Source organism: Podarcis raffonei, chromosome 14, assembly GCF_027172205.1.
Source record: "Podarcis raffonei isolate rPodRaf1 chromosome 14, rPodRaf1.pri, whole genome shotgun sequence".
Taxonomy (NCBI): domain Eukaryota; kingdom Metazoa; phylum Chordata; class Lepidosauria; order Squamata; family Lacertidae; genus Podarcis; species Podarcis raffonei.
In genome coordinates this window covers 51,212,277-51,234,927 of record NC_070615.1, presented here as the reverse complement: position 1 = coordinate 51,234,927, position 22,651 = coordinate 51,212,277, and the positions used below count along the sequence as shown (strand labels likewise).

The 22,651-nt window shown below is 47.7% G+C and overlaps 1 protein-coding gene across 5 annotated transcripts in view; it reads right to left on the bottom strand.

The window, feature by feature from the left end:
• The window catches only part of SDK1 (sidekick cell adhesion molecule 1), a 589,097-nt gene that overhangs the window by 4,013 nt on the left and 562,433 nt on the right, over positions 1 to 22,651 (bottom strand). For 4 of the 5 annotated variants that reach the window (XM_053365834.1, XM_053365835.1, XM_053365836.1 and 1 more), the window contains exons 42-45: positions 18,478 to 18,642; positions 16,084 to 16,221; positions 11,107 to 11,278; positions 7,376 to 7,505 (exon numbers count right to left, since the gene is read on the bottom strand). In XM_053365834.1, coding sequence (XP_053221809.1) covers positions 7,376 to 7,505; positions 11,107 to 11,278; positions 16,084 to 16,221; positions 18,478 to 18,642 — 605 coding nt within the window. The remainder of the gene's footprint in view (positions 1 to 7,375; positions 7,506 to 11,106; positions 11,279 to 16,083; positions 16,222 to 18,477; positions 18,643 to 22,651) is intronic. The other variant, XM_053365837.1, reaches the window with a different exon arrangement.

The window sequence follows — 22,651 nt, the reverse complement described above, 5'->3', positions numbered from 1 at the left end:
ATGGGAAGCGGCCCCTTGGTCACAGCCACCTCTGTGATCCCAGGCATGTTAGGAGTGGAAACATAAATCAATCCTCTTCTAAAACACGGAGGAAGGCAGAGCGAGGAAGGTGGTGGCCAGGTCTGTGGAGGTGGCCAGTTATGGGCAGCAGTTGGCACAGGAGACAATGGGGCGATCCAAAAGGGCCGATGTGTCTCCAGCCTTCCCTGGTGTGTCTGAATGTTTTAAATGCAGCCGCAGCTAACAATTGCCCAGCGCGCCATCTGGAACTCGGTGGGTTCTGGGAAAGGCAATCCTGGTGCTCTTAACTCAGGGGGACTCTTGAAGTCTCTTCCTCCCCCCGCCTCCCCCCCATTATTACACAAATTGCTCCTCCAGCAGGATTATGCTTTAGAGTGGACATATTATTTTTAATGATTCAAAACTATTGACAAAATGGAAATGCTGCAGGGCCGCCGTCTCCTCGGCTGTGCGGCAGGCAGGCCACTCCTCTGCCGCATCTGCAGGCCAGTTGCCCAGGCAACGGCCTTGAATCTGAATGGGTGCACCGCTAGATTAGAAATTGACAAGCAAAGGTGTGCGGATGCCTGGGAAGCAACAAAACAGAGAAAATGCCTGACAATTTAAAGTATTTTTTTATTGGCGAGATGAAAGAAACAAACGCTATTAGGGGGAGAAATTAGGGACTAGCCGGCTAGTTTAGTCTAAGGCCGGCATTACATGGAATTTAAAAACAGTTGTGGCTGTCAAATTTCTTTTGAAAATGGCTGGAGAAAAGGAATTGTGTGCATTTATTTATAGCTGGCGGCGGAGGGAACAGCCCCATATATCCAGGAGCTTTCAAAAGACTGCGGTGGAAATACGCCCAACTCTGTCGGGGGTCTCAAGGAGGGTGGGAAGGGGCTGCCAAGTCCTAAGTGCGCCCTGCCTTTGTCCGCCTCCCTGTTCTGACTGACTCGCTCTGCATCCTCTCTGTTCCAGTAGGAACAAATTCTCTGCTAGTTAGTCGCAGAAGAAGAAAGGGTCTTGTGGCTCCTGGAAACCTATATGAGTCTTACAGGGGCCCATGAGCCAACTGCCTGTGTGTCTGCTTTGGGGACAGAGTGGTCATGATGTGAGCAGAAGGTCCCAGGCTTGTAGAACCATACATCTGCAGAGGACACCAAGGGTCATCTAGTCCAACCCCCTGAAATTCAGGAATCACAGCTAAAGCACCCCGACCGATGGCCACCCAACCTCTGCTTAAAAACCTCCAGCGAAGAGAGTCCACCACCTTCTGAGATTGTCCGTTTCAATGTCAAATGGAAGCTCTCCCTAATGTTTGGTTGAAATTCCTTTCCTTGCAATTTTAATCCATTGGTTCGGCTCCTACAGAAAACAAACTTGCTCTGTCTTTCAAGTGATGGAGGTGGCCAGGGCCGGATTTAGGTTGGATGAGGCCCTAAGCTCCTGAAGGTAATGGGGCCCTTGATATGTCCAGCTGTCCTTTGTCAACAACAAATTGTTGCTGTTTTTCGTGTCGAATATATGCTATATGGTAATTTATGGACCTAATAGGTATCTCAAGCCATTTGCACATAACAAAATAAGTATTTTACCAAAGTAATTGTTGAATTGAAATACAATTAAGCAGAAGTATATTCATAGTGAAATTTTTTGGGGGCCTCCAAGAGAGCGGGGCCCTAAACTATAGCTTGTTTAGCTTATACATAAATCCGGCACTGGAGGTGGCTATTCTATCACCTCTCAGTCTTATCCAGGCTAAGCAGATCCAACTCCCTCCCAGACCCTTGATCATCTGCACACCTTCCAGCTTGTCAATATCCTTCTTAAATTGTGGCACCCAGAACTGGACACAACACTCCAGGTGTGTTTTGACCAAGGCAGAAGGGAGTAGTACTATTGGTTCTCTTGATTTGGACACTAGATGACTGCTGAATCTCTGGCACCTGCAGGTAGGGATGGGAAAGTGACTCCTGCCTCGAACCCTGGAGAGCAGCTGTCAGTCAGTGTGGACAGCAGTGAGCAAGATGGACCAATGATCTGACTCACTATAAGGCTGCTTCATGCGTTCCTATTTGGGCAAGCTCTCTCTCTCTCTCTCTCTCTCTCTCTCTCTCTCTCTCTCTCTCTCTCTCTCTCACACACACACACACACACACACACACACACACACAACACACACACACACACTCAATCTCTCTCTTGTCTCTCAGCTTTTTGCTCTGTATGGCTTTTCTAGCAGTGTGGAGGAAAAAAATATTATTTATGCAAGTGGCTTGACCTCATTAAAAGCCTTTATTTATGTTGGAGGGTGTCCAAAACTTTCAGCTTAACAGCCATGCTGCTTAAATAGGGTCACAGGAGGTCAGTGTGAGTTCAGGGCACAACTATGTGTCGGCTTCAGCAAATATATGTTTTCGACCCCATGGCTGCGGAAGGCATGGGGTGGGGTTGTAGGGAGAAGAGGCAGGCGAGGGGGTGCTGGCGCTTCCTCACTTCTGCCAGTTCTCTTGTGAAATGCAACCCTCGGTGTCCCCCTCCCACCCCATCGGGTGTTCTCTGGTCTCCATGCCTGGCTAAACGGGGAATGGGTTAAGGGGAAGGGGGCTTCTGTAGAGGAGAATTGGGCGAGGCGTTAAACTGCCTTGGCTTGCCAGGTCTCTCTTGCAAATGCTCCACCCCCCAAGTGCAGGTCTGTTTTGGAATGTGTTCGCCTGCTCTCGAATAAACAGGATTTTGGAGGATGTCACTCCAAATTTCAACGGGGGTGTCTTTGCTACACCCCAGCTCCCCTGGGAAAGAGGACACAGGTGGTATTGCCTGTGGCAGGAGCTGGGGGATGTTCACATGGCTATTGGAGCATGTTAGGTTTGAGGGGGCAAAGGCTATATTAGGCTGCTCCTTCCCTAACTTTCCACTGCAGTGCCCTCCTTCCCTAAGCAGGATGGGCTTTTGCTAGCTCCCTGTATTTGGGGGGTTGGACAGGAATTTTTGGGGGAGCCCTTGATTGGCCTTTGGACTCTGCCTATTGATAGGGCTGCCTCTTCTGCAGACCCAAGCAAGCAGTGTTGGGGGAAAGCGTGTATGTATCTAAGGACCGCCCTACTGCCATAATCCAGCCCCCGCCCGCCACTCACACCTGCCCCTCCAAGCATAGGAGCTGCTCGTACTGTAGATTTGAGCGCTGGAGTGTTTCACTTCAGTGGCCAGTGATAGATCCAGGGCTCAAATCTACAGCATGAGCCGCTCGTGTGCTTCGGAGCCAGGCTGCAGCAACCACAGCATCAGTCACAGGGACGTGTGTGAAAGCAGGTCGCCTCTCCATCACAAGCACAGCTGCAACATCTTAAAGCCTGGGGATGAAGATTTAACGGGAAAATGTATCGAGATGATTTTGGCCTTGGCTGTCTCGGCATTTGATGGCATCCTGTACACAGGAAGTTTTATCAAAGGGAAACGGCCCTTTGACAAGCTTAAATAGGCTCGGCTGCGCACAGAAGAGCATCTGGCCAAGTCCTCCTAAGAAATGAGGTGCTTCGTCCCCTACATCCTGCACAACATCTTCCCCCCGTGAAGATGGAGTGGTTGAAATCCTCGGGTAAGCAAAAGCTCATCTCCTTGGAAGCCTTAGAATAACAAAAGCTGAAGGAAAACAACAGCCACCACCCTAAAATGGCACCAGGAAAGATAATAGAATGAGATAAAATTGATGCACCACACACACACACACACAAATATGGCTAATGCCATTTTTCCACAATGATCAAAAGAGCCTGTCACCTCTGAGCCTGTCCATTAGTATTTTCTCCAAGTGCACACTGCTGGAAAGAAGCAAGCATCAAAGGGCCAGTGGAGACTGATTGGATATCAAAGCTCTGGAGGAAAATGGGGGCCTCATTTCGCCTGCCACAAAAGCTGGCCTGTGCCTCAGCTGCGAGGCTCCACTAGGAAGCCCTGGGCTCCGTATGCTTGACATCAAGGGCAAGGAGAGAGCGTAACGAGAGAATGGATAGACTCCGGCGACCTCTGCGTCCGCCGCGCCTGCATGCAGGAGTTGCCTCGGGCAGGAGATGGTCATTATGCACTATCAGGAACCGGCACATGGAACTCCTGACATGAATAACAAAAAGCGGCATGGCGACATTCATATTTATGCCCAGCACGCTCCGCTAATGGCAGGTTTAATTCCAGGTTGTCAAAGGGAGAGGAGCAGAGCCACTGGGAGTATAATCTCAAGATAATGTATGTACATCGCCAGGAACGGCTGGAGATGGCACAACGAGGGATGCTGCCTACCTGGCAGGCTGGTCAGAGGGCAACGCAAAGCAGCCAGTGGTCGCCAGAGGCAATTAAGGAGAGGAGGAAGGCAGGCAACCAACAGAGAAGGAAGGCGGACTGTCATCTGCCTCCCTGCTCCGTTGCCCAAACCAGGTTCTTCCAGGATTCTTCTTGATAAAAGGGCAAGCTAGTCCTCTTTCAGGGCCCACTGCTTTCTCTTACTGATTAGACCAGCTAGATTTTGGTCAGGATTTCAGCAGAGGAACATCGGAAGCTACCTGATTCTGAATCAGGCCGCAGGTCCATCTTGCTCTGTATTGCTGACATTGACCGACAGCAGTGACTTTCCAGGGTCCCCCCTCCCTACTTGGAGATTCTGGGGATTGGGACCTTCTACATGCAAGGCAGATCTCCACCACTGAGCTACGGCCTGTCCACACAGAAGGGGTGCAGTTTACAACTGAGTTCACAACCGACCCTTCCAAACACCACTTCTAAAATTCGCCTACTATCTTAGGCCTGGCCTTCTGTCACTGCTGATAAGCAAAGAATAGAATCGTATGATTTGGGAGGGACCCCGAGGGTCATCTAGTCCAACCCCCTTCAAAACAGGGATCTTTCACCCAATGAAAAGACAAATAATGGGTAGACAAAGACTGCACTGCATTTCAAACCCAGTACCATTTGGATAAAAGCCACAAGAGGTGGCAAAACCCTGGGATGAGTTTGACAGCTTTTTCCTAAGTGCTGTTTCACAAGTATTTTCTCTCTTTCGTTTCTTCTGAGACAATCCCGCCATAGATTAGGCATGGACGGATGTTGGTAAACATCTGGGAGGCTTGAAAGAGAGCTGGGAGTGGGCTCTCAAGATATAAATGTAAGAAAAAGGCTTCTGGTAATACCCCAAGGTTTCCACAGAATCTTCCCAAAATGCCCCTGCATTCTGTTCTGCCACTTTCAAAACCAAATTGTAGGGAGAATTTGATGGAGGGCATGCACTCTGGAGCCTGGGACACCCACCCCACCCCACCATTTCAGCTTCTCAAGGACTTCTGCTTTGAAACCAGGCCCCCATGGGTCACCTGAGTCCAAGAGAGTCAAGGTTTGCAACCACTCTCTCTGCCTCTAACCAGTCACGGAGGAAGGGGCTTTGGTACCCGGGGCGGCTGGGGCAAGGCACGTCACACGTGGGGGCATGGCATGTTGCAAGTGTGAGCATCGTCCCAATGGGGAGGCACCCGCCAACGGCAATGTCACCCCCCCAGGCTGGCACCTGGGGCGACCCCGCCCCCCGCCCCCTTCCTCCGCCACCGCCTCCAACCTCCTTGGATGGCATGAGACTCCAGCAGCGCGACAAGCCTTTTCGCATCCTCAGGACAGACGCTACTTATCTTGGATCTGTGGACATGTGGTGCTTGGGAAACAGTCAGTCGTTTCCTTTGTCAAGTTATCTCAGCCCCGTGCCAGGCCTTCTTAACATACCAGCCTCGTACTTTAAGGAAAGTTAATTATTTCTGCACGTCTCCGAGCCAGGCTACTTGTTACATTTGCCATGCAGACAGTAGCCTGGCTCAGCCTGTTCAGAATACTGAGAGATCCCAGGAGGCAAAGCAGGGCTTGGCATGCTTGCCGGTGGCGGGAATCTTCCCTCTTCCCATCTTAACTGCTTGGGCACATTAGCAGAGTGAAGGGCGAGAGCTGGAGCTCTCAAGCCTGGGGTTTTTAGTGCAGAGAAAAGGTGAAAAAAGAAGGGCCAGGACAAACACATATAACATCATGCTTGGTTTTCCTCCCTCTCTCATAATGATAGAACTCCACAAAGCTGAATGTTGGCAGAATACCGTGCCCAGTTCTGGTCGCCTTATAACTTGCAGAGTTAGAAAAGGTTCCGGAAAGGTCACCCCAAATACTCGAGGGGGTGGAGAGGCACCCCAAGAGGAAAGGTTGCAGCATTTGGGACTTTTTAGTTTAGAGAAAAGGCAAGTAAGTGGAGACGTGACAGATGCTGATGAAATGATTCAGGAAAGTTAAAAGAAAGCCCTTCTTCATGCAGCATATAGCTAAACTATGGAACTCCCTCGCACTGGACACAGGGATAGCCAAAAACTTGGATGGCTTTAAAATAGGGTTAGATAAATTTACGGAGGCAGGGGTGCCAACTTGAATAAAATATTTTTCAGGGGGAGAGATAAGCCCCGTTCCTATAACTGATCACATAACACAGTGCACGCACATCCTTTGAATGGCAATGCCCATTAAACTTTTTTTGGGGGGGTGTCCAGCCCCCTCAGATATTTTATTGGGGGGGAGCCTAGGACCCCTCGGCCCCTAGTGTGATTCAGCAGCAAAAAAGGCAAATGCTATTCTAGGCTGCATCAACAAAAGTATAGTGTTCCGATCAAAGGAAGTCATGGTTCCACTGTGTTCTGCCTTGGTCAGACCACATCTGGAATACCGTGTCCAGTTCTGGGCGCCACAATTTAAGAAGGATATTGACAAGCTGAAAGGCGTGCAGAGGAGGGTGACCAAGATGATCAAGGGTCTGGAAACCAAGCCTGAAGAGGAATGGTTGAGGGAATTGGGCATGTTTAGCCTGGAAAAGAGGAGAGTGAGAGGAGATATGAGAGCCTTCTTCAAATATCTTAAGGGCTGTCAAATGGAAGATGGAGCAAGCTTGTTTGTTCCTGCTCCGGAAGGAGGACCCAAACCAATGAATTAAGTTACAGGAAAGGAGATTCTGACTAAATATGAGGAATAACTTTCTGACTTTTGCTCTGTTTTTATATTTTGTTGGACTGTGGGGAGTGGCTGTGGCAACCCAGCCAGATGGGTGGGGTATAAGTAAGTAAGTAATAATAATTCTGATGTTAAGAGCTGTTTGACAGTGGAACGTGCTCCCTCAGAAGGGAGTGGACTCTCCTTGACTGGAAGTTCATAACAGAGGTTAGATGGCCATCTGTCAGCAGTGCTTTAGCTGAGATTCCTGCATTGCAGGGGGCTGGACTGGCTAACCCACAGGGTCATTTCCAATTCTACGATTTTATGATTCTATGAACTTGCCTGCCAACCCTCAACCACAGGGCAACAAACTCACTTCTGATTCTGAAGCATCCAGCGGTTTCTCACTGAGGGCGACGCTTTCCGTCAGCACTGCTCCATTGTACTTGTTACAGATGTCTTCGTCGGAATAGTGGAGTCCGCCAGGGCTTGGACGAGGAGGAGATCTGGATGCAGAAAAAGGGGGAAAAGGTTATGGGCTATCACAGCTATCAGGAAGAACACATGTACTCGAATCTTTCTTTCTTTTTTTAATTCTGTGTGCATAGCTGAAACTTGAGGGCATTTTGTGCAGTTGATTTAAAAAACAAACAAGCAAAGTATTTTGGGAATTTCAAATACAAACCTAAAAAACAACCACCAGTTATGTGGGGAGAAACTGGGAAAAATGTATTGAAAAAGTATTCAAGGACACAGGTAAAGGAGGCAAGTCAACAGAAGCACGTGTATTATTGCTTCTTAACCTGTAACCAGGGCTGGATTTAGGTTTGATGAGGCCCTCAGCTACTGAAGGTAATGGGGCCCTTTCTATGTCCAGCTGTCCTTTGTCAACAACAAATTGTCACTGTTTTTTGTGTTGAATATATGCTATTTGGTAATTTATGGACCTAATAGGTCCATGCACAACACAAAACACTGTTGCTGTATGTACGTTTTATTTTATTTGTTTTTTTATCTTATATTTTAGAAATGTACATCCAGGGTTTTTTCCTTTACATTTTTGGGGGGCCCCTAAGAGTGTGAGGCCCTAAGCTATAGCTTGTTTAGCTTATACATAAATCCGGCACTGCCTGTAACACATGCGTGTTATATAACCAAAGTTTTCAAGCGCTGTTGCATGACCATATCACAAATTTGGAAGAATGGTGATCCATGTCCTTCTATGCAATTATCGGGGTGGTAGACCAGCTGGGTTAATTCAGCCACAGACTCACAGAGCAGACAGAGGGACTTTGATGCTTATGACAGCTCAGCCTACATGATGTGGGTTGTCATGCTGTCTTCCTTCCTTGAGGCTTAGCATGGCCCAATCCTTAATAAGGGGCACTGGCACATCAACAGTCATTTGGCTGCTCCAAGGACCCAGAATCAAGGTTGCACCCAACACGGTGGAGCAGAAACTGGCCTCTCTGGGCTGAGGGGGGAGGATGTGTGTCTGTGCGAAGAAAACCATTTTGGATGTGGCTTTGAGGTTGCTTTAGGATTTCATTTCGGACCAGCACAGTCTGGGCTGGCTTCTGCGCGCCTGTAATACTTGCTCAGCCTAAAACACTGGTAACTAATAGATTGCTCCGAAGACACCATTGATCTCTCTGGTGCTCTTTCATCTTAAGGAAAACTTGCTTCCCAAAGACGGTGCTGAGCTTCTCATTGCCGAGGGGGAAACTGAGTTTTGTACTAGCTTCCCCCACCCCAATCCATGCTCAAGCAAAAGGGCTGCCTGCAACACAACTGTTGAATTTACTGTGCCCATGGAGCATCTTAGATGTATTCAAGTCTCCAGGGCCAGATGAACTGCATCCAAGAGTATTAAAAGAACTGGCAGATGTGATCTCAGAACCACTGGCAGTCATCTTTGAGAATTCCTGGAGAACAGGCGAAGTCCCGGCAGACTGGAGGAGGGCAAATGTTGTCCCTATTTTCAAAAAGGGGAAAAGAGAGGACCCAAATAATTACCGCCCAGTCAGTCTGACATCAATACCAGGGAAGATTCTGGAGCAGATGATTAAGCAAACAGTCTGTGAGCACCTAGAAAGGAATGCTGTGATCACCAATAGTCAGCATGGATTTCTGAAAAATAAGTCATGTCAGACTAACCTGATCTCGTTTTTTGACAGAATTACAAGCCTGGTAGATGAAGGGAACGCAGTGGATGTAGCCTACCTTGATTTCAGCAAGGCATTTGACAAGGTGCCCCATGATATTCTTGTAAAGAAGCTGGTAAAATGCGGTCTTGACTATGCTACCATTCAGTGGATTTGTAACTGGCTGACTGACCGAACCCAAAGGGTGCTCATCAATGGTTCCTCTTCATCCTGGAGAAGAGTGACTAGTGGGGTGCCACAGGGTTCTGTCTTGGGCCCGGTCTTATTCAACATCTTTATCAACGACTTGGATAATGGACTCAAGGGCATCCTGATCAAATTTGCAGATGACACCAAACTGGGAGGGGTGGCTAACACCCCAGAGGATCACACTTCAAAATGACCTTGACAGATTAGAGAACTGGGCCAAAACAAACAAGATGAATTTTAACAGGGAGAAATGTAAAGTATTGCACTTGGGCAAAAAAAATGAGAGGCACAAATACAAGATGGGTGACACCTGGCTTGAGAGCAGTACATATGAAAAGGATCTAGGAGTCTTGGTTGACCACAAACTTGACATGAGCCAACAGTGTGATGCGGCAGCTAAAAAAGCCAATGCAATTCTGGGCTGCATCAATAGTAGTATAGCATCTAGATCAAGGGAAGTAATAGTGCCACTGTATTCTGCTCTGGTCAGACCTCACCTGGAGTACTGTGTCCAGTTCTGGGCACCACAGTTCAAGAAGGACACTGACAAACTGGAACGTGTCCAGAGGAGGGCAACCAAAATGGTCAAAGGCCTGGAAACGATGCCTTATGAGGAATGGCTAAGGGAGCTGGGCATGTTTAGCCTGGAGAAGAGGAGGTTAAGGGGTGATATGATAGCCATGTTCAAATATATAAAAGGATGTCACATAGAGGAGGGAGAAAGGTTGTTTTCTACTGCTCCAGAGAAGCGGACGCGGAGCAATGGTTCCAAACTACAAGAAAGAAGATTCCACCTAAACATTAGGAAGAACTTCCTGACAGTAAGAGCTGTTCGACAGTGGAACTTGCTGCCAAGGAGTGTGGTGGAGTCTCCTTCTTTGGCGGTCTTTAAGCAGAGGCTTGACAACCATATGTCAGGAGTGCTCTGATGGTGTTTCCTGCTTGGCAGGGGGTTGGACTCGATGGCCCTTGTGGTCTCTTCCAACTCTATGATTCTATGATTCTATGATTTTCAGAAGAGTTATGTCTATTATTTTTTTTCTTTTTGCAGGGGCAGGGGCTAAGCTGTGTAAAGTGTGTAGGCAGGGATGAAAGATTTGGCAGGTGTAAGTTCATACCGCCCAACATTTTTTCGATGAAAATAGGAATGTCCTAAATATAATAATAATAATAATAATAATAATAATAATAATAATAATAATACCCCATTCACCTGACTGGGTTGCCCCAACCATGCTGGGCTGCTTCCAGCATATAAATAATAATAATAAAACACTAAAAAAAAACCCATCCCTATCTAGGGCTGCCTTCAGATGTCTTCTAAAGGTTGTATAGTGATTTATGTCCTTGACTTGGGAGTCGCATAACTCCATGCCCTCCAACATTTCTTCGATGAAAATAGGGACGTCCTAAGGAAAAGCGGGAGATTCCAGAATCAAATCAGAAACCGGGATGGCTTCTGTAAATCTGGAACTGTCCCTGGAAAATAGGGACACTTGGAGGGTTTGTAAGTTTTTACCTATTTATGTTTTGTTTCAAGGGGATATTTTATGTGTGCGTTTTTAAATATGCAGTGATATGCCCCTAGTCCTGAGTCTGGCGTGGGTTCCAAACAGGAATAAATAAGCATATAAAACACACTCTTTGATGGCAAGGGTCTCATCCTGCCTGCAGCCCTTCTCCAGAGCGCCTGTGCTTGGCCGGATGCTGAGAGCCATGGGTCCAGGCCGCGTGGGGCTCAGAGCTGCCTTACCTTGTCCCATTCTTCTTGGAGAAAGTGTTTTTGACGTTGAGGTGCCGGCTGTTGAGCTCAAGGGCCGTAAACCCCCCATTATCCAGAGTGACAGATTCTTCCACATTGGAAATACTTTTTCCTGGGGACAAACGGCGACAGAATGAGCGCAGGCAAAGTTCCTGCCCTGGCTCTGCATGAAGACAGAGAGAGAACCAGCATTTTCAGACAATCATACTTCCATTTAACAAGGTCTTTGCTATGAAGACAAGACAGTTTGTCACAGGAATTTGCTATGCTTCCCTGATTATTGGAGTACTACCAACGAGGCAATTTTTCATCCATGTTTTCACAAATAATTTCTACAAAAGGGCTCACCAACCTGGTGCCCACGGGCGCAATGCTGCCTGTTAAAAGTTTCCAGTGGGCTTCCTGGGGAAGTGCCCCAGACTTTTGAGCTTTTTTTTATTTTTAAAAAAGCAGATCTCTAGCCCTTCTGGAAAGAAAGTCACAGAGCAAAATGTGCAGGTACCTTTTCTTATTATGATTAATTATTAAATGTCTATACCGCCCTTCATCCAAGGATCACAGGGTGGTTTACAATATAAAAACACAAAAATACATAACATACTAACATAGTTTAAAGCCCATAGATTGTTTAACAGCCAAAGTCCTGGGTGAAGAGTAACACTTTTGCTTGGTGCCTAAAGATATGAAGGCACCAGGCGAGCTTCCCTGGGGAAAGCATTCCACAAATGGGGGCCACCACAGAAAAGGCCTGTTCTCATGTTGATGTTCTCCAGACCTCTTGTAGAGGAGTCACACTAAGAAGAGCCTCAGATGATGATCACAGGGTCTGGGCTGATTAATATGAGGAGAGGTGGTCCTTGGTGTATTGCGGTCCTGAGCTGTTTACAGCTTTATAGGTCAAAACCAATGCTTTGAATTGGGCCCGAAAACTGACAGGCAGTCAGTGCAGTTGGGCAATTTCTGAGAGGTGGGGCTACATTTTCCCCAGCACTGAGGATTGCTCCCTGTTGTTATTAGACAGCAAGATCTGTGCATCTCTCTGTGCGTGATATTTCCGTAACCAGGGCTAGCAGGACATTGTTGACATCTCACAGCAAGCATAAGGTTATCGTTCTAATTTCGCATTATTATTTTCTAATTTAGGCATTTTGTGACTGGGACTCCCAGAATGCTCCCAAAATGCACTAGTCCAAAAAGGTTGGCGACTCCTGACCTACAATGTCGCATTTCATTAGGACAACACCAGTAATTTGCAATTTCTTCTTTTGTAAGGGTTTTTTCCCCCTGAAGGGGGTTCTGGGGGTCTGACGGTAAGCAAGGTTTGTAATCACATACAGGTTTCGCCATCAGGCATAGATGCCTGGAGCAAAATTTAAAGCAAACAGCCAGATTAAGTGCTCTCAGGCTTAAACAGCTCATCTCACCTGTGTACCCTGAGAACACAAGAGAGGCTTTCAAGTTACACAGCCCCCGAATCTCATTCAAGTTATATTGAAAGTAAAGCTCCATTGATTTCAGTGGGATTTATTCCTGAGGAAGTATGTTTAGGATTACAGCTCTGCTGCCTGCCCCTCCAATGTTTACTGAGAAACACCTTTGACTCAGCTCAGTGGCACCAAGGTCTGGCCTGCATGCAACAGAATGAGAAGACTTAATAGCACCCTGAGGTGGCAGAAGGGATCAACGCCCCTTCAGAATGCAGGGTTACATTCCTGAATGTAATATTCAAAGGTTATATTCCTTTGCATAAACTCACTGTAAGTACAAAACTAGCACAGGAGGGAGTGGGCTGGGCTGTACCTTTTCTCCCTTGTGTGCTCATGTTTGTTTATTTGCGGGGAGCATTTTTAAAGGTATTCACCATCTTTGGTCTGAAGTGCTACTGTCTACAGTACCACCTAGTTTGCTGCTACATCGCACTCTGTCTCTTTTCCTGGTTAAGGGCTCATCCACACCCACATTTCTAAGCACAGGTCCTGGCTTTCCAGGTCTGTGCCCAAGTGTTTTTGTTTTTGTTTAGTTTTATTTGTCCTGGCACTTTCCCCAGGAAAGCCTATGTTTAACTGCTGAATTGGAACAAGTGGCAAGGGCATTTTCTGGGATTGCTATTTGCTCCAATTCAGCAGAAAGTGTGGGCTTGCCCAGGACAACAGCACAGTTCTATGTCTGTTTGCTCGAAGAAATTTACTTGCACACAAGGAAGGCTGTATTGGTTTGCACAGTTGCATCCCTGTGAGTTGTGAGCTAGACATATTCCAGCTTCTAGTGCTGCCCAGAGCGCTCACTGAGAACAGAATCATTGCTCCACTATCTTCATAGAAGAGGCCACATCATGAGCTATAGGGACAGGATAGCATTTCCAAAAATTCAGCTCTTAAAGAAGAGTGCCAGAAGCTAGAGAAGCATGAGGAAATATATTCTGGGTTTACCAAACGGTAAACAAATCTTACACCCAACGTGCAATTTGCTCAGGCTTTAAAATGCAGAATCCAGAACAGAATTCAGTGCTTGTATTCCACAAGGGTTAGTAGCCAGAGGGCTATAGGCCCAAACCAAGGGCATCTCTGCACAGCTGGCAACCCATTTAGATGAGTGTAGTCCACCTGCCAGTGGCTCAACAACCCATCCACCCCACTCTCATTTTGCAGACCAGGGCAGGCAGGAAAAACAGGATGTTTATTTAGCCCCTGGCTGACCACCATACATGGCGGGTGACTTGCCTTTGACTTAGAGGGTCACCTGCTGCTCGGGCATCCTGCATTAAGGCAGGGGGGTTAGCTTTGCATTTAGTTACTTGTTATTGATACATTTCGGCTTCATGGAGGGAACTTGGAGGACACTCCTGTCCCTCCCTTTATCCTCACAACTGCCCTGTGAGATAGGTTAGGCTGAGAGATGGCGACTGGCCCAGCGACCTCCATAGCTGAGCGGGGATATGAACCTAGATCTCCCCAGCCCAATGACCCTCTGAGCACATATAGCAATCTCTGAGCACATCAGCAGTGCGATTCTCTAATATATAGGATCTGTTGTGTGTCCTGCAACTCAAAGGCCTTGCTGCCCCAGCTGTGTAACCCCACAGGACTCTGAGAGGAGAGAGAGACAGACAGACAGACAGACAGACACACACACAGAGAGAGAGAGAGAGAGAGAGAGAGAGAGAGAGAGAGAGAGAGAGAGAAAGCTCATTTAATGAGCATGCTCTCCTCCCACCCCACCCCTAGGCCAGCCATAAATCTCCTCTGCTACAACAGGCAGCTATTTGATCCCAGACTTCAGCTGTGATGCTGCATTAAGGCTTGGCAGAAAGGTGGAGGATGGAGCTGCCTTTTCATGTGCATCCTCCAGATGGAGAGCACAAGGAAGGAGATGAGAGATTTGTCTATGCACTGTGCATAGAAGCCTGTAATAGCATTAGCTCAGTAAAATGCCATGGCATTCATACATTTCAAATCCCAGGGGAATAAAACCTGATTTACTAACACTTGTTAGAAGTGAATTTATACTGGGGGAAGGTGGGGGATATATAAATCCTTTCTTTGAGCATTGAATCGCTGAGTCTTCAGAAAAGAAAAGATGGCTTTCCTTAGCCAGTCCCTAATACTCCCTCTTCCCATTGCCTTGCCCCAAATCTTTTATTATCAGTGCAGCACCACAGAGCCCAGGACACAGTGACTTCCTTCACCTGCACGCTAGAAGTTCCAGGAAACCCCTGGCTCTTAAAATTAATGCATATTTCACAGGTCTATGCAGCTTGCTGAAGCATCACACACAACTGGCAGCAGCAGCAGCTGGAAAGACTTGGACATCTCAGGAGGAAAATTGGGGGGAAATTGATTTGAGAAGTTCCTGACACAGGATTCAGGGGCTGAGCAATCCATATTTAAGCACCCCTTGCAAAAGGCCAAGAGGCCAGGTTTACAGAGAGGAGGAAGGAGAAAAGAAGAGGTGACTTTTGCTGGCATTGCAAAGGGTGCTTTAAAAGCCCAAAGGGTAAGGAATTCATAATGGGGAACAAAAGTTACCAAGAGACATGCAATCCCGCAGCAGCTGGACAACAGAGAGCCTCACAGCCAGGACAACCCAGACACAAACATATTTTTCCACTGAATGCCCACAATGGTCAGGCATATGGTGATGCAAACAGATATCAGCATTTTATCACACGACAAATTCCACATGCACTCAGGTGACAGCACATTTCAGCAAGAGCAGAGATTTTTGGAAAGAGCAGAGATCACAGCGGTGTTGTTCAAAATCACTTTAAGCTTTTAGCCATTGTCAGGGCAAGACACTCCCTTTGTTTTCTCTATGTAGGTGCCCCTGGTTATTTTTGGAAAGCACCCAGGTTAGGAAGGGTCTCCTACACATATGGTAAAGTGAGCTACTGTTTCAGGCAGCAGGTGGGGGGGAATTTCATCTTTTGAAGCTCTCTTGTTTTAAAAATTCACTGCAACTAGCAGATCAGCATGGCAGACAAAGGGCTGAGTGAGAACCTTTCTCTCTGATGCACTAGTTCTCTATCCATGGGAAACTGATTCTAAATTTGTATCCATTATCGGGGTGAGGGTTCAGGGCATTGTCTCCCTGCAGCTTTCTACGGGGAGAATTTTTTTTTGTTATGTTGTTATGTTCATTATACAGTCATACCTTGGTTCTCGAATGGATTCCATTCGACTTCCGAAAACGTTCGAAAACCAAGGCGTGGCTTCTGCTTGGCTGCAGGAGCTTCCTGCACTCAGTCAGAAGCCGTGTCGGACATTCAGCTTCCAAAAAGCGCCTGCAAACTGGAACACTCACTTTTGGGTTTGCAGCGTTTGGGAGCCAAAACGCATGAGTACCAAGGTGTTCGAGAACCAAGGTACGACTGTATTGTAGCCTCTGTTTCTACTACGTAGTATTCTTTTGGGGCCTGTAAGTCACAGGCAGAAGGGCAGGATGCCCTGAATCACTGAGAGGCCATCTCACCTGTGTTGCAGTTCCGGTATTTCTTGGTCTGGCCATGCAGGATCAGGGCAAACACCACCATCAGGATGAGAATGAGGCTGCAGAGAGCCATCACGAGTAGGAACCACCATTCCTCATAGAAAGGGGATTCTGTATGAGCTGCAAGCAAGGAGATCGGCAGGGTGGGGAGGCGAGGGGAAGACAAACAACCTGTTTAGGAATCAACCTTGGAACAAAATAATCTTAATCATTTGTCCAGCTTAACTCATCCCATCCAGATCTTCTATTCCTTTCATTATTGATTTTGTGATTAAGATTTCTCCAAAGGTGACAATGGCTCAGGTCAGGCATATCAAAGGTGAATAGCAAAAGTTTCCAATTTTGGAGAAGCCAGAGTTTCCCTTGAAAATGGACAAGGATCTGAACCATTATTTTTATTATTGCTTGTTCCCGCTCCCTGTGCTCCAGTTTCTGTTGCAAAGGCAGTTTGCACATCTCTTAGGTTCTGCTTTGGGCAACAACAAGCATGAATAACGGGCAGCATGCGGACAGCCACATTTCCCATTTCTCCTGCCACTCAGAAAGATTATCTGCTGCGAATCTGACAACGACCAGAGCAGCATCCAAGCAGCACTGGCTGAGCTCGGCTGTGGCAAGGCAAACCACAGGCAAGTCTGAGAACGGGTTTAATTAATCACACTCGGCTTGAGTGGCAGGAGCCTGTAGTGCTCTGCATCCTTTATTCCTGGAGTTCCCAACAGAAAATGATATTCTCCCCTGTGGCCGATCTGAAGCAGGCATTAGGGCATCACAAGGAAGTGGATGGTTAAATAGTTCCACTCAAGTGGAGTTCACATAAACATGCTGTTTACTTGCAAGGAGTTGCACCTATCCCTGGGAGGCAACAGGGCCATCCCAGAGGAAGGAGTTGCAGCACTTTGGAAAGTATGACTTGCGCCCAAGCTACTGGAAAGATTGCATCTCCCTATATGAACCTGAGCAGGTGCTGAGATTCTCAGGGGAGCACCTTCTCTCGGTCCCATCAGATGCACCATTGATGGTGACACGAGAGAGGGAGAGCCTCTTCTGTGGCTATTTTGCGATGGTGGGATTGGCACCTTCTCTGTCATCCTTATGCCAGCAGGCCTTTGGAAACTAAGAGGCAGGTGAAGCTGGCCACTGGGCTGCTCTCAGGGCAAAGTGGATTTCAATGCTGGTACTAAATTGTGCTTTGATGTATTTTAACTACAGTTTTAAACCAATCCATTGTACTACTTTGTATCTTATAATGATGTCTTCAAATGTTAGAAGCCGCCTTGAATCCCAACTTTGGGAGAAATGTGGGTTATAAATGCATTAAATAGTAAATAAACAAAGCCTCCCTTTGAATGGGGGGGAGCCTCTGTCCCTGCCCCACCCTTGCCCTTGTGGGGTTCTGAAATAGGAGCTGCTCTCCTTCTGGGGGGAGAGTTGGGGTTCAGCTCTGTAGGCCCAGAGCAGGGGCAGTGAAGGTAACTGCGATGATGGGGGCATTTGGCTCCCACTTTCGATTCTCCTTCTGCTCAACTGTGTTTGGGCATCTCACACCAGGAGCAAATGATGGCAAGAGAAATTTCTTTTCTTTTCTTTTTTAAGGGAAAAGAAAAAGAGAGAGTAGTGCGAGGCTTGCAGAACTATCCGAATCCCCCCTCAGGAACCAAACTTTTGAACCATGAAAAGATTTATTATTATTTAAAAAATAAAAAGGTTTTTTTTCTTCTTCTCAGCTTTTGCTGAAGCAGCAGAAGTGATCTGAAAAATGCCTCCCTGAAGCCAGACAGAGACTTTCAGTAAGCACAGGGAGATCTCTGAATGCTGGGTCTAGCAAGGCTTCTAAACCTGCAGGAGGCCACCGGATGATGGTGGATATAGGAAGTTGTGTTTCCCCCCAGCAAAACACAGGTCTATGTACAGTGGTACCTCGGGTTACATACGCTTCAGGTTACGGACTCCACTAACCCAGAAATATTACCTTGTGTTAAGAACTTTGCTTCAGGATGAGAACAGAAATTGTGCTCCGGCGGCGTGGACCTCCGGAATGAATTAAGTACCACTGTATCTTGGGTTAAGTACTTAATTCGTTCCGGAGTTCCGTTCTTAACCTGAAGCTGTTCTTAACCTGAAGCTCCACTTTAGCTAATGGGGCCTCCTGCTGCTGCCGCGCTGCTGGAGCACAATTCATCCATTGCAGACTTTTAAAAACAACCCCTAAAACAGCAATTTAACATGAATTTTACTATCTAATGAGACCATTGATTCTGTGGTTCTGTGATTCCATGACCAAATCCTACAATGGGAGGAGTCGCTAGATGTTGACCACCCATAATAACCAGACCTTGCCCTAGTCCCCGGTGAGGACTGGCACAGTTTACCCACCTGATACTGCAGTGGAAGGAGCGCTGGGTTCTCCGTATCCGAACTCGTTCACAGCCACCACCCGGAATTCATAGCTCACTCCCTGCTTCAGCTTGTCCAGGCCGACCGTGTAAGACGTGGCGCCACGGGGAATGTCCTTCACAAACAGGTCCCACAACCCTTCATCTAGAAAAGAAGCAAGGAAAGGGGTTTGGGGAAACATTCCTGGACCTTTCACAGAAACATGGCGTGAGTGCTGACCACCGATGAGCTCCACTCCCAGAGTTCACGAGGATAACCTATGTGCAAGGGTAGGAAATCCCATTGTGTGCAGTCACCCAAGTGGCCTTCCAACTCCACGCTGAAATATGCCAGCGTCAGGTGTTCCTAACTGATGAAGGAACACAACACATGATGTGGAGCCCATGCTTTGCATTTGCCAAGACTCCAGGTTCATTCCTTGGCACCTCCAGCTAGAAGGGTCAGGTTGGAGGAGATGGGGGAAGCTAGTAGCCATCAATAGCCCTCTCCTCCATGAATTTGCCTAATCCAAGTGGGTGGTCATCACTGCCTCCTGTGGGGTCCACGGTTCAACTATATGCTTTATGAACAAGTCCTTTTAAATCTGTCACGAAACTTCCCACATTCAGCTTCATGGGATGAAAGCATAACTGGTTTATGGAATTCTTGCTTCAGTATAACCTGAGAACAGGAGAAGAACCTGTTGGATCAGCTCAATGGCCCATCTAGTCCAGCATCCTGCTCTCACAGTGGCCAACCATGCGCCTGTGGGAAACCCACAAGCAGGATCCAAGCACAGGAGCACTCCCCGCATGGCTTCCAGACATTGGTATTCCAGAAGCAACACTGCCTATGGAGGCAAAGCATAGCCAAAGCCCCTGCTAGCTTTTGATAGCCCCCTCCTCCTCCACGAATCTGTCCAATCATCTTTTCAAGCCATCCAATTTGATGGCCAACTGCCTCCTGTGGCAGAGAGTTCCAAAGTTTAACTAGGTGCTGCATGAAGAAGGACTTTCTTTCTGCTGTCTTGAATCTTCACCGGATGCCCATGAGTTTTAGTGTTATGAGGGAGAATAACTTTTCTCTCCCGCTTTCTCCATGTCCTGCGTAATTTTATAAGCTTCTATCCCATCACTCCTTGCTTGCCTTTTCTCTAAACTAAAAAGTTTCAAAGGCTGCAACCTTTCCTCACAGAGGTGTTGCTTCATCCCCTTGATCAATTGGGCTGCTCTTTCCTGAACCTGCTTGAATTACTATGCAGAAGAGGCATTCAGTGCCCACAAAACTGGTTTCTAAACCGTATGATTTTTGTCCATAAAGGAACTGTGTGCAAGGCAGGGGGAAATAAGACATTTCCTTTAAAACAACAACAAAAAACAACAATAATCCTACAATGTAATAAGGAAAGCCTAGACTTTTATTTAAAGTCAGAGGGCAGATACACAGCAACCGAGAAGGTAGCTTGCAGTACATAAAAACAAATAAAAGCTTCATTTCATTCTGCACAACATCCGTGTAATAGAACGGGCTGTCTGTGTTAGTAAATACTGAGAATTTCAATTTGAGGGCTGTCTGGGCGGTGGCCTCCCTCTAGAAAGGCAAGATCCCACTGGAGGATCCCATTAGTGAAGTGACTGGGAACACCTGCTTTTGCTAAACTAGGGCTTTCTGCCATGGTTACCTGGGTATTACAACAGCCACTTGGTCCATAATGGAGGTGGGGGTGGAGAATTCAATTGCCTGGAGAAGATCTACCAGTTCTGCTTGCAAGCTGGCCTTTTCCTTGACCTGGAGCTGCTATTCTTGCAGGTTTCTCTCAAAACCACTTAAATGAGCTGTGTGCACAAGCATTTAGAGAGTCATCCTGCTAAGGTTTCCCTACTTGGAAGAGTCTGGTTCTGTCCCAGGCAGCCTATATACCCACAGGAAGCCTCATGCTGAGTCAGGCCATTGGTCCATCTGGCTCAGCATTGTCTTCACTGACTGGCAGCATCCCCACTCATATGCTGCTTCCTTCTAGCTCAGTAGCCTGGACCTCAGAGAATGGTGCTTCCCACCACCAGAGATCCCTTCAGCTGGAGATGCCAAGGATGTGCTTTGGGCCGTCTCCTTTTTATGCAGAATAGCAGCTCTTCCTCCTTTGAATCACCAGCCTGCCTTATACTGCAGACACATCTCTAGCCCACTGTGTTGTCTAATCTGAATGGGAGCTGCTTCCCAAAGACTCGGGGAGGAGTCTCTCCTAGCCCTGCTACTCAGCCTTCTTCAGTCTTAGGCCCTCCAGATGTTGTTGGGCTCTGACTGCCAAACTGGTGGCAAGCATATTGCTCTGCTTTCCTTTGGACCACATTAGAGAGGCTGAGAGGGGGGCGGGTCGTCTTGTTGTCTGGCAACCCAGGACCTCCATACTGCCCAGGCTTGCACCGCGGGGAGGCCACTTCAGTTCTGCAAATTCGGCAGTTTGACTTCACCCCTGGAGGCACACTCCATTGCCTCTCGAGACAGATGGATGCCCAAAACACCAGCTTTTCTTTTGAGGCTAAAGGGGAACACTCTAATCACAATGCGGTAAGGCTTTCTGTAACCAAAAGCCATTGCAATGAGCCTCCTGCCTTCAAAATGTTTGCTTCAGTGTCAGAAAACAACGCATTTGGGGAGGGGGGGTGGAGGCCATTTGGTTAATAGGACCTGGAGGTTGGGCTGCATTTTTCATTCCAGAGAGATCACTTGTGGGCTGCAAGCAATGCACCCCCTTCCCCAAGACTTGATAAGGGAACCCTAGAATGCAAAAACCTGATAAAGGGCTGCTTATGATTAACGCAGGGAGAAAATACGCTTCCTATGCCTCTCGCAGAGTCCCTGGCCCAGCTGCTCCACCCCAGTTTTTGGGTAATGTATTGTGAGATGCAATGCAGCTGGCTGTGGGGTTATGAGAGGACGGCTTGCCATGGGCTTTTTGAAACACCTGTCCTTTCCTTAACTTTGCTTAGGCTGTACACACATTTTTGCAAAAGAAGGGGGAAATGTAAAGACTCTAAAAGGGAAATGTCTTCCTGGTGGGGGCAGGGTAGAGGGAAGGAATCCTGTCATTATGATTCCCGCACTGCTTCCTAAGCCCATCCAAGTTGCCTACGAAGGGGTGGGGGGGCGGTGGTCAAAGGGAAGACACATCTTGCGCCAAAACACTTTGAACCTCCTACCAGATCCTGGAGCAGGCGCAGGCATTGCCAGAGACGGCAATGATGACTCCCACCTGGCCTCACTACAGAAAGGACAAAGCAGAGCTGGAAAAAAATTCAGAAAAGAGCAGCCAAGGGGTCGAGGGGGTGAAGCAACTCCCCTGTGAAGAAGGCTTGCAGCATTTGGGACTTTTTCATTTATAGAAAAGTGAGCAAGAAGCGACACAAGCATTAGTGGCATAGTGGTGAGCATAGCTGCCTTCCAAGCAGTTGACCTGGGTTCGATTCCTAGCCAATGTATGGAATAGCTCCGTCGGCAGAGCACGAGACTCTTAATCTCAGGGTCCTAGGTTTGAGCCCCATGTTGGACGAAAGATTCCTGCATTGCATGGGGTCAGACTAGATGATCCTCGTGGTCCCTTCCAACTCTACCGTTTCCATGATAGAAGTTCATAAAATGACGCCCGGCATGGAAGGGTGGATGGAGAAGCGTTTTCCTCCCTGTCTCCTAACAGTAGAACTTGTAGGCGTTCAGGGATGCTGGAGTTTGGAAGATCCAGGAGGAATAAAAGAAGTGACTTTTTCACGCAACGACGGAACTCATTCCCCCCAGGATGGCCACCAGCTTGGATGCCTTTAAAAGAGGATTAGACAGATTCCTGGGGGTGGAAGAAGGCTACTCCTGGCTACCGGCCAGGATGGATGTGCTCTGCTTCCATGGCAGCGATGCTTCTGAATACCAGTTGCTGGAAACCATAGGAAGGAAGAGTGGGTTTGTGGGCTTTGCACTGAGGCATCTGCTTGGCCATGGCGAAAAGAGGGTGCTGGATTAGTTGGACCACCGGCCTGATCCTGCAGGCTCTGCTGGAGTTCTCACACTCTTTTTCCAGCGCCTCAGAAGCACTCCTGCACTGTGTGCTTTTCTAATCCTTCGGAGGGGGTGAGCGGCAGGCGCCGCACAAGCTGCAGGTGTTAGAACAGACGCGGCCCCGACA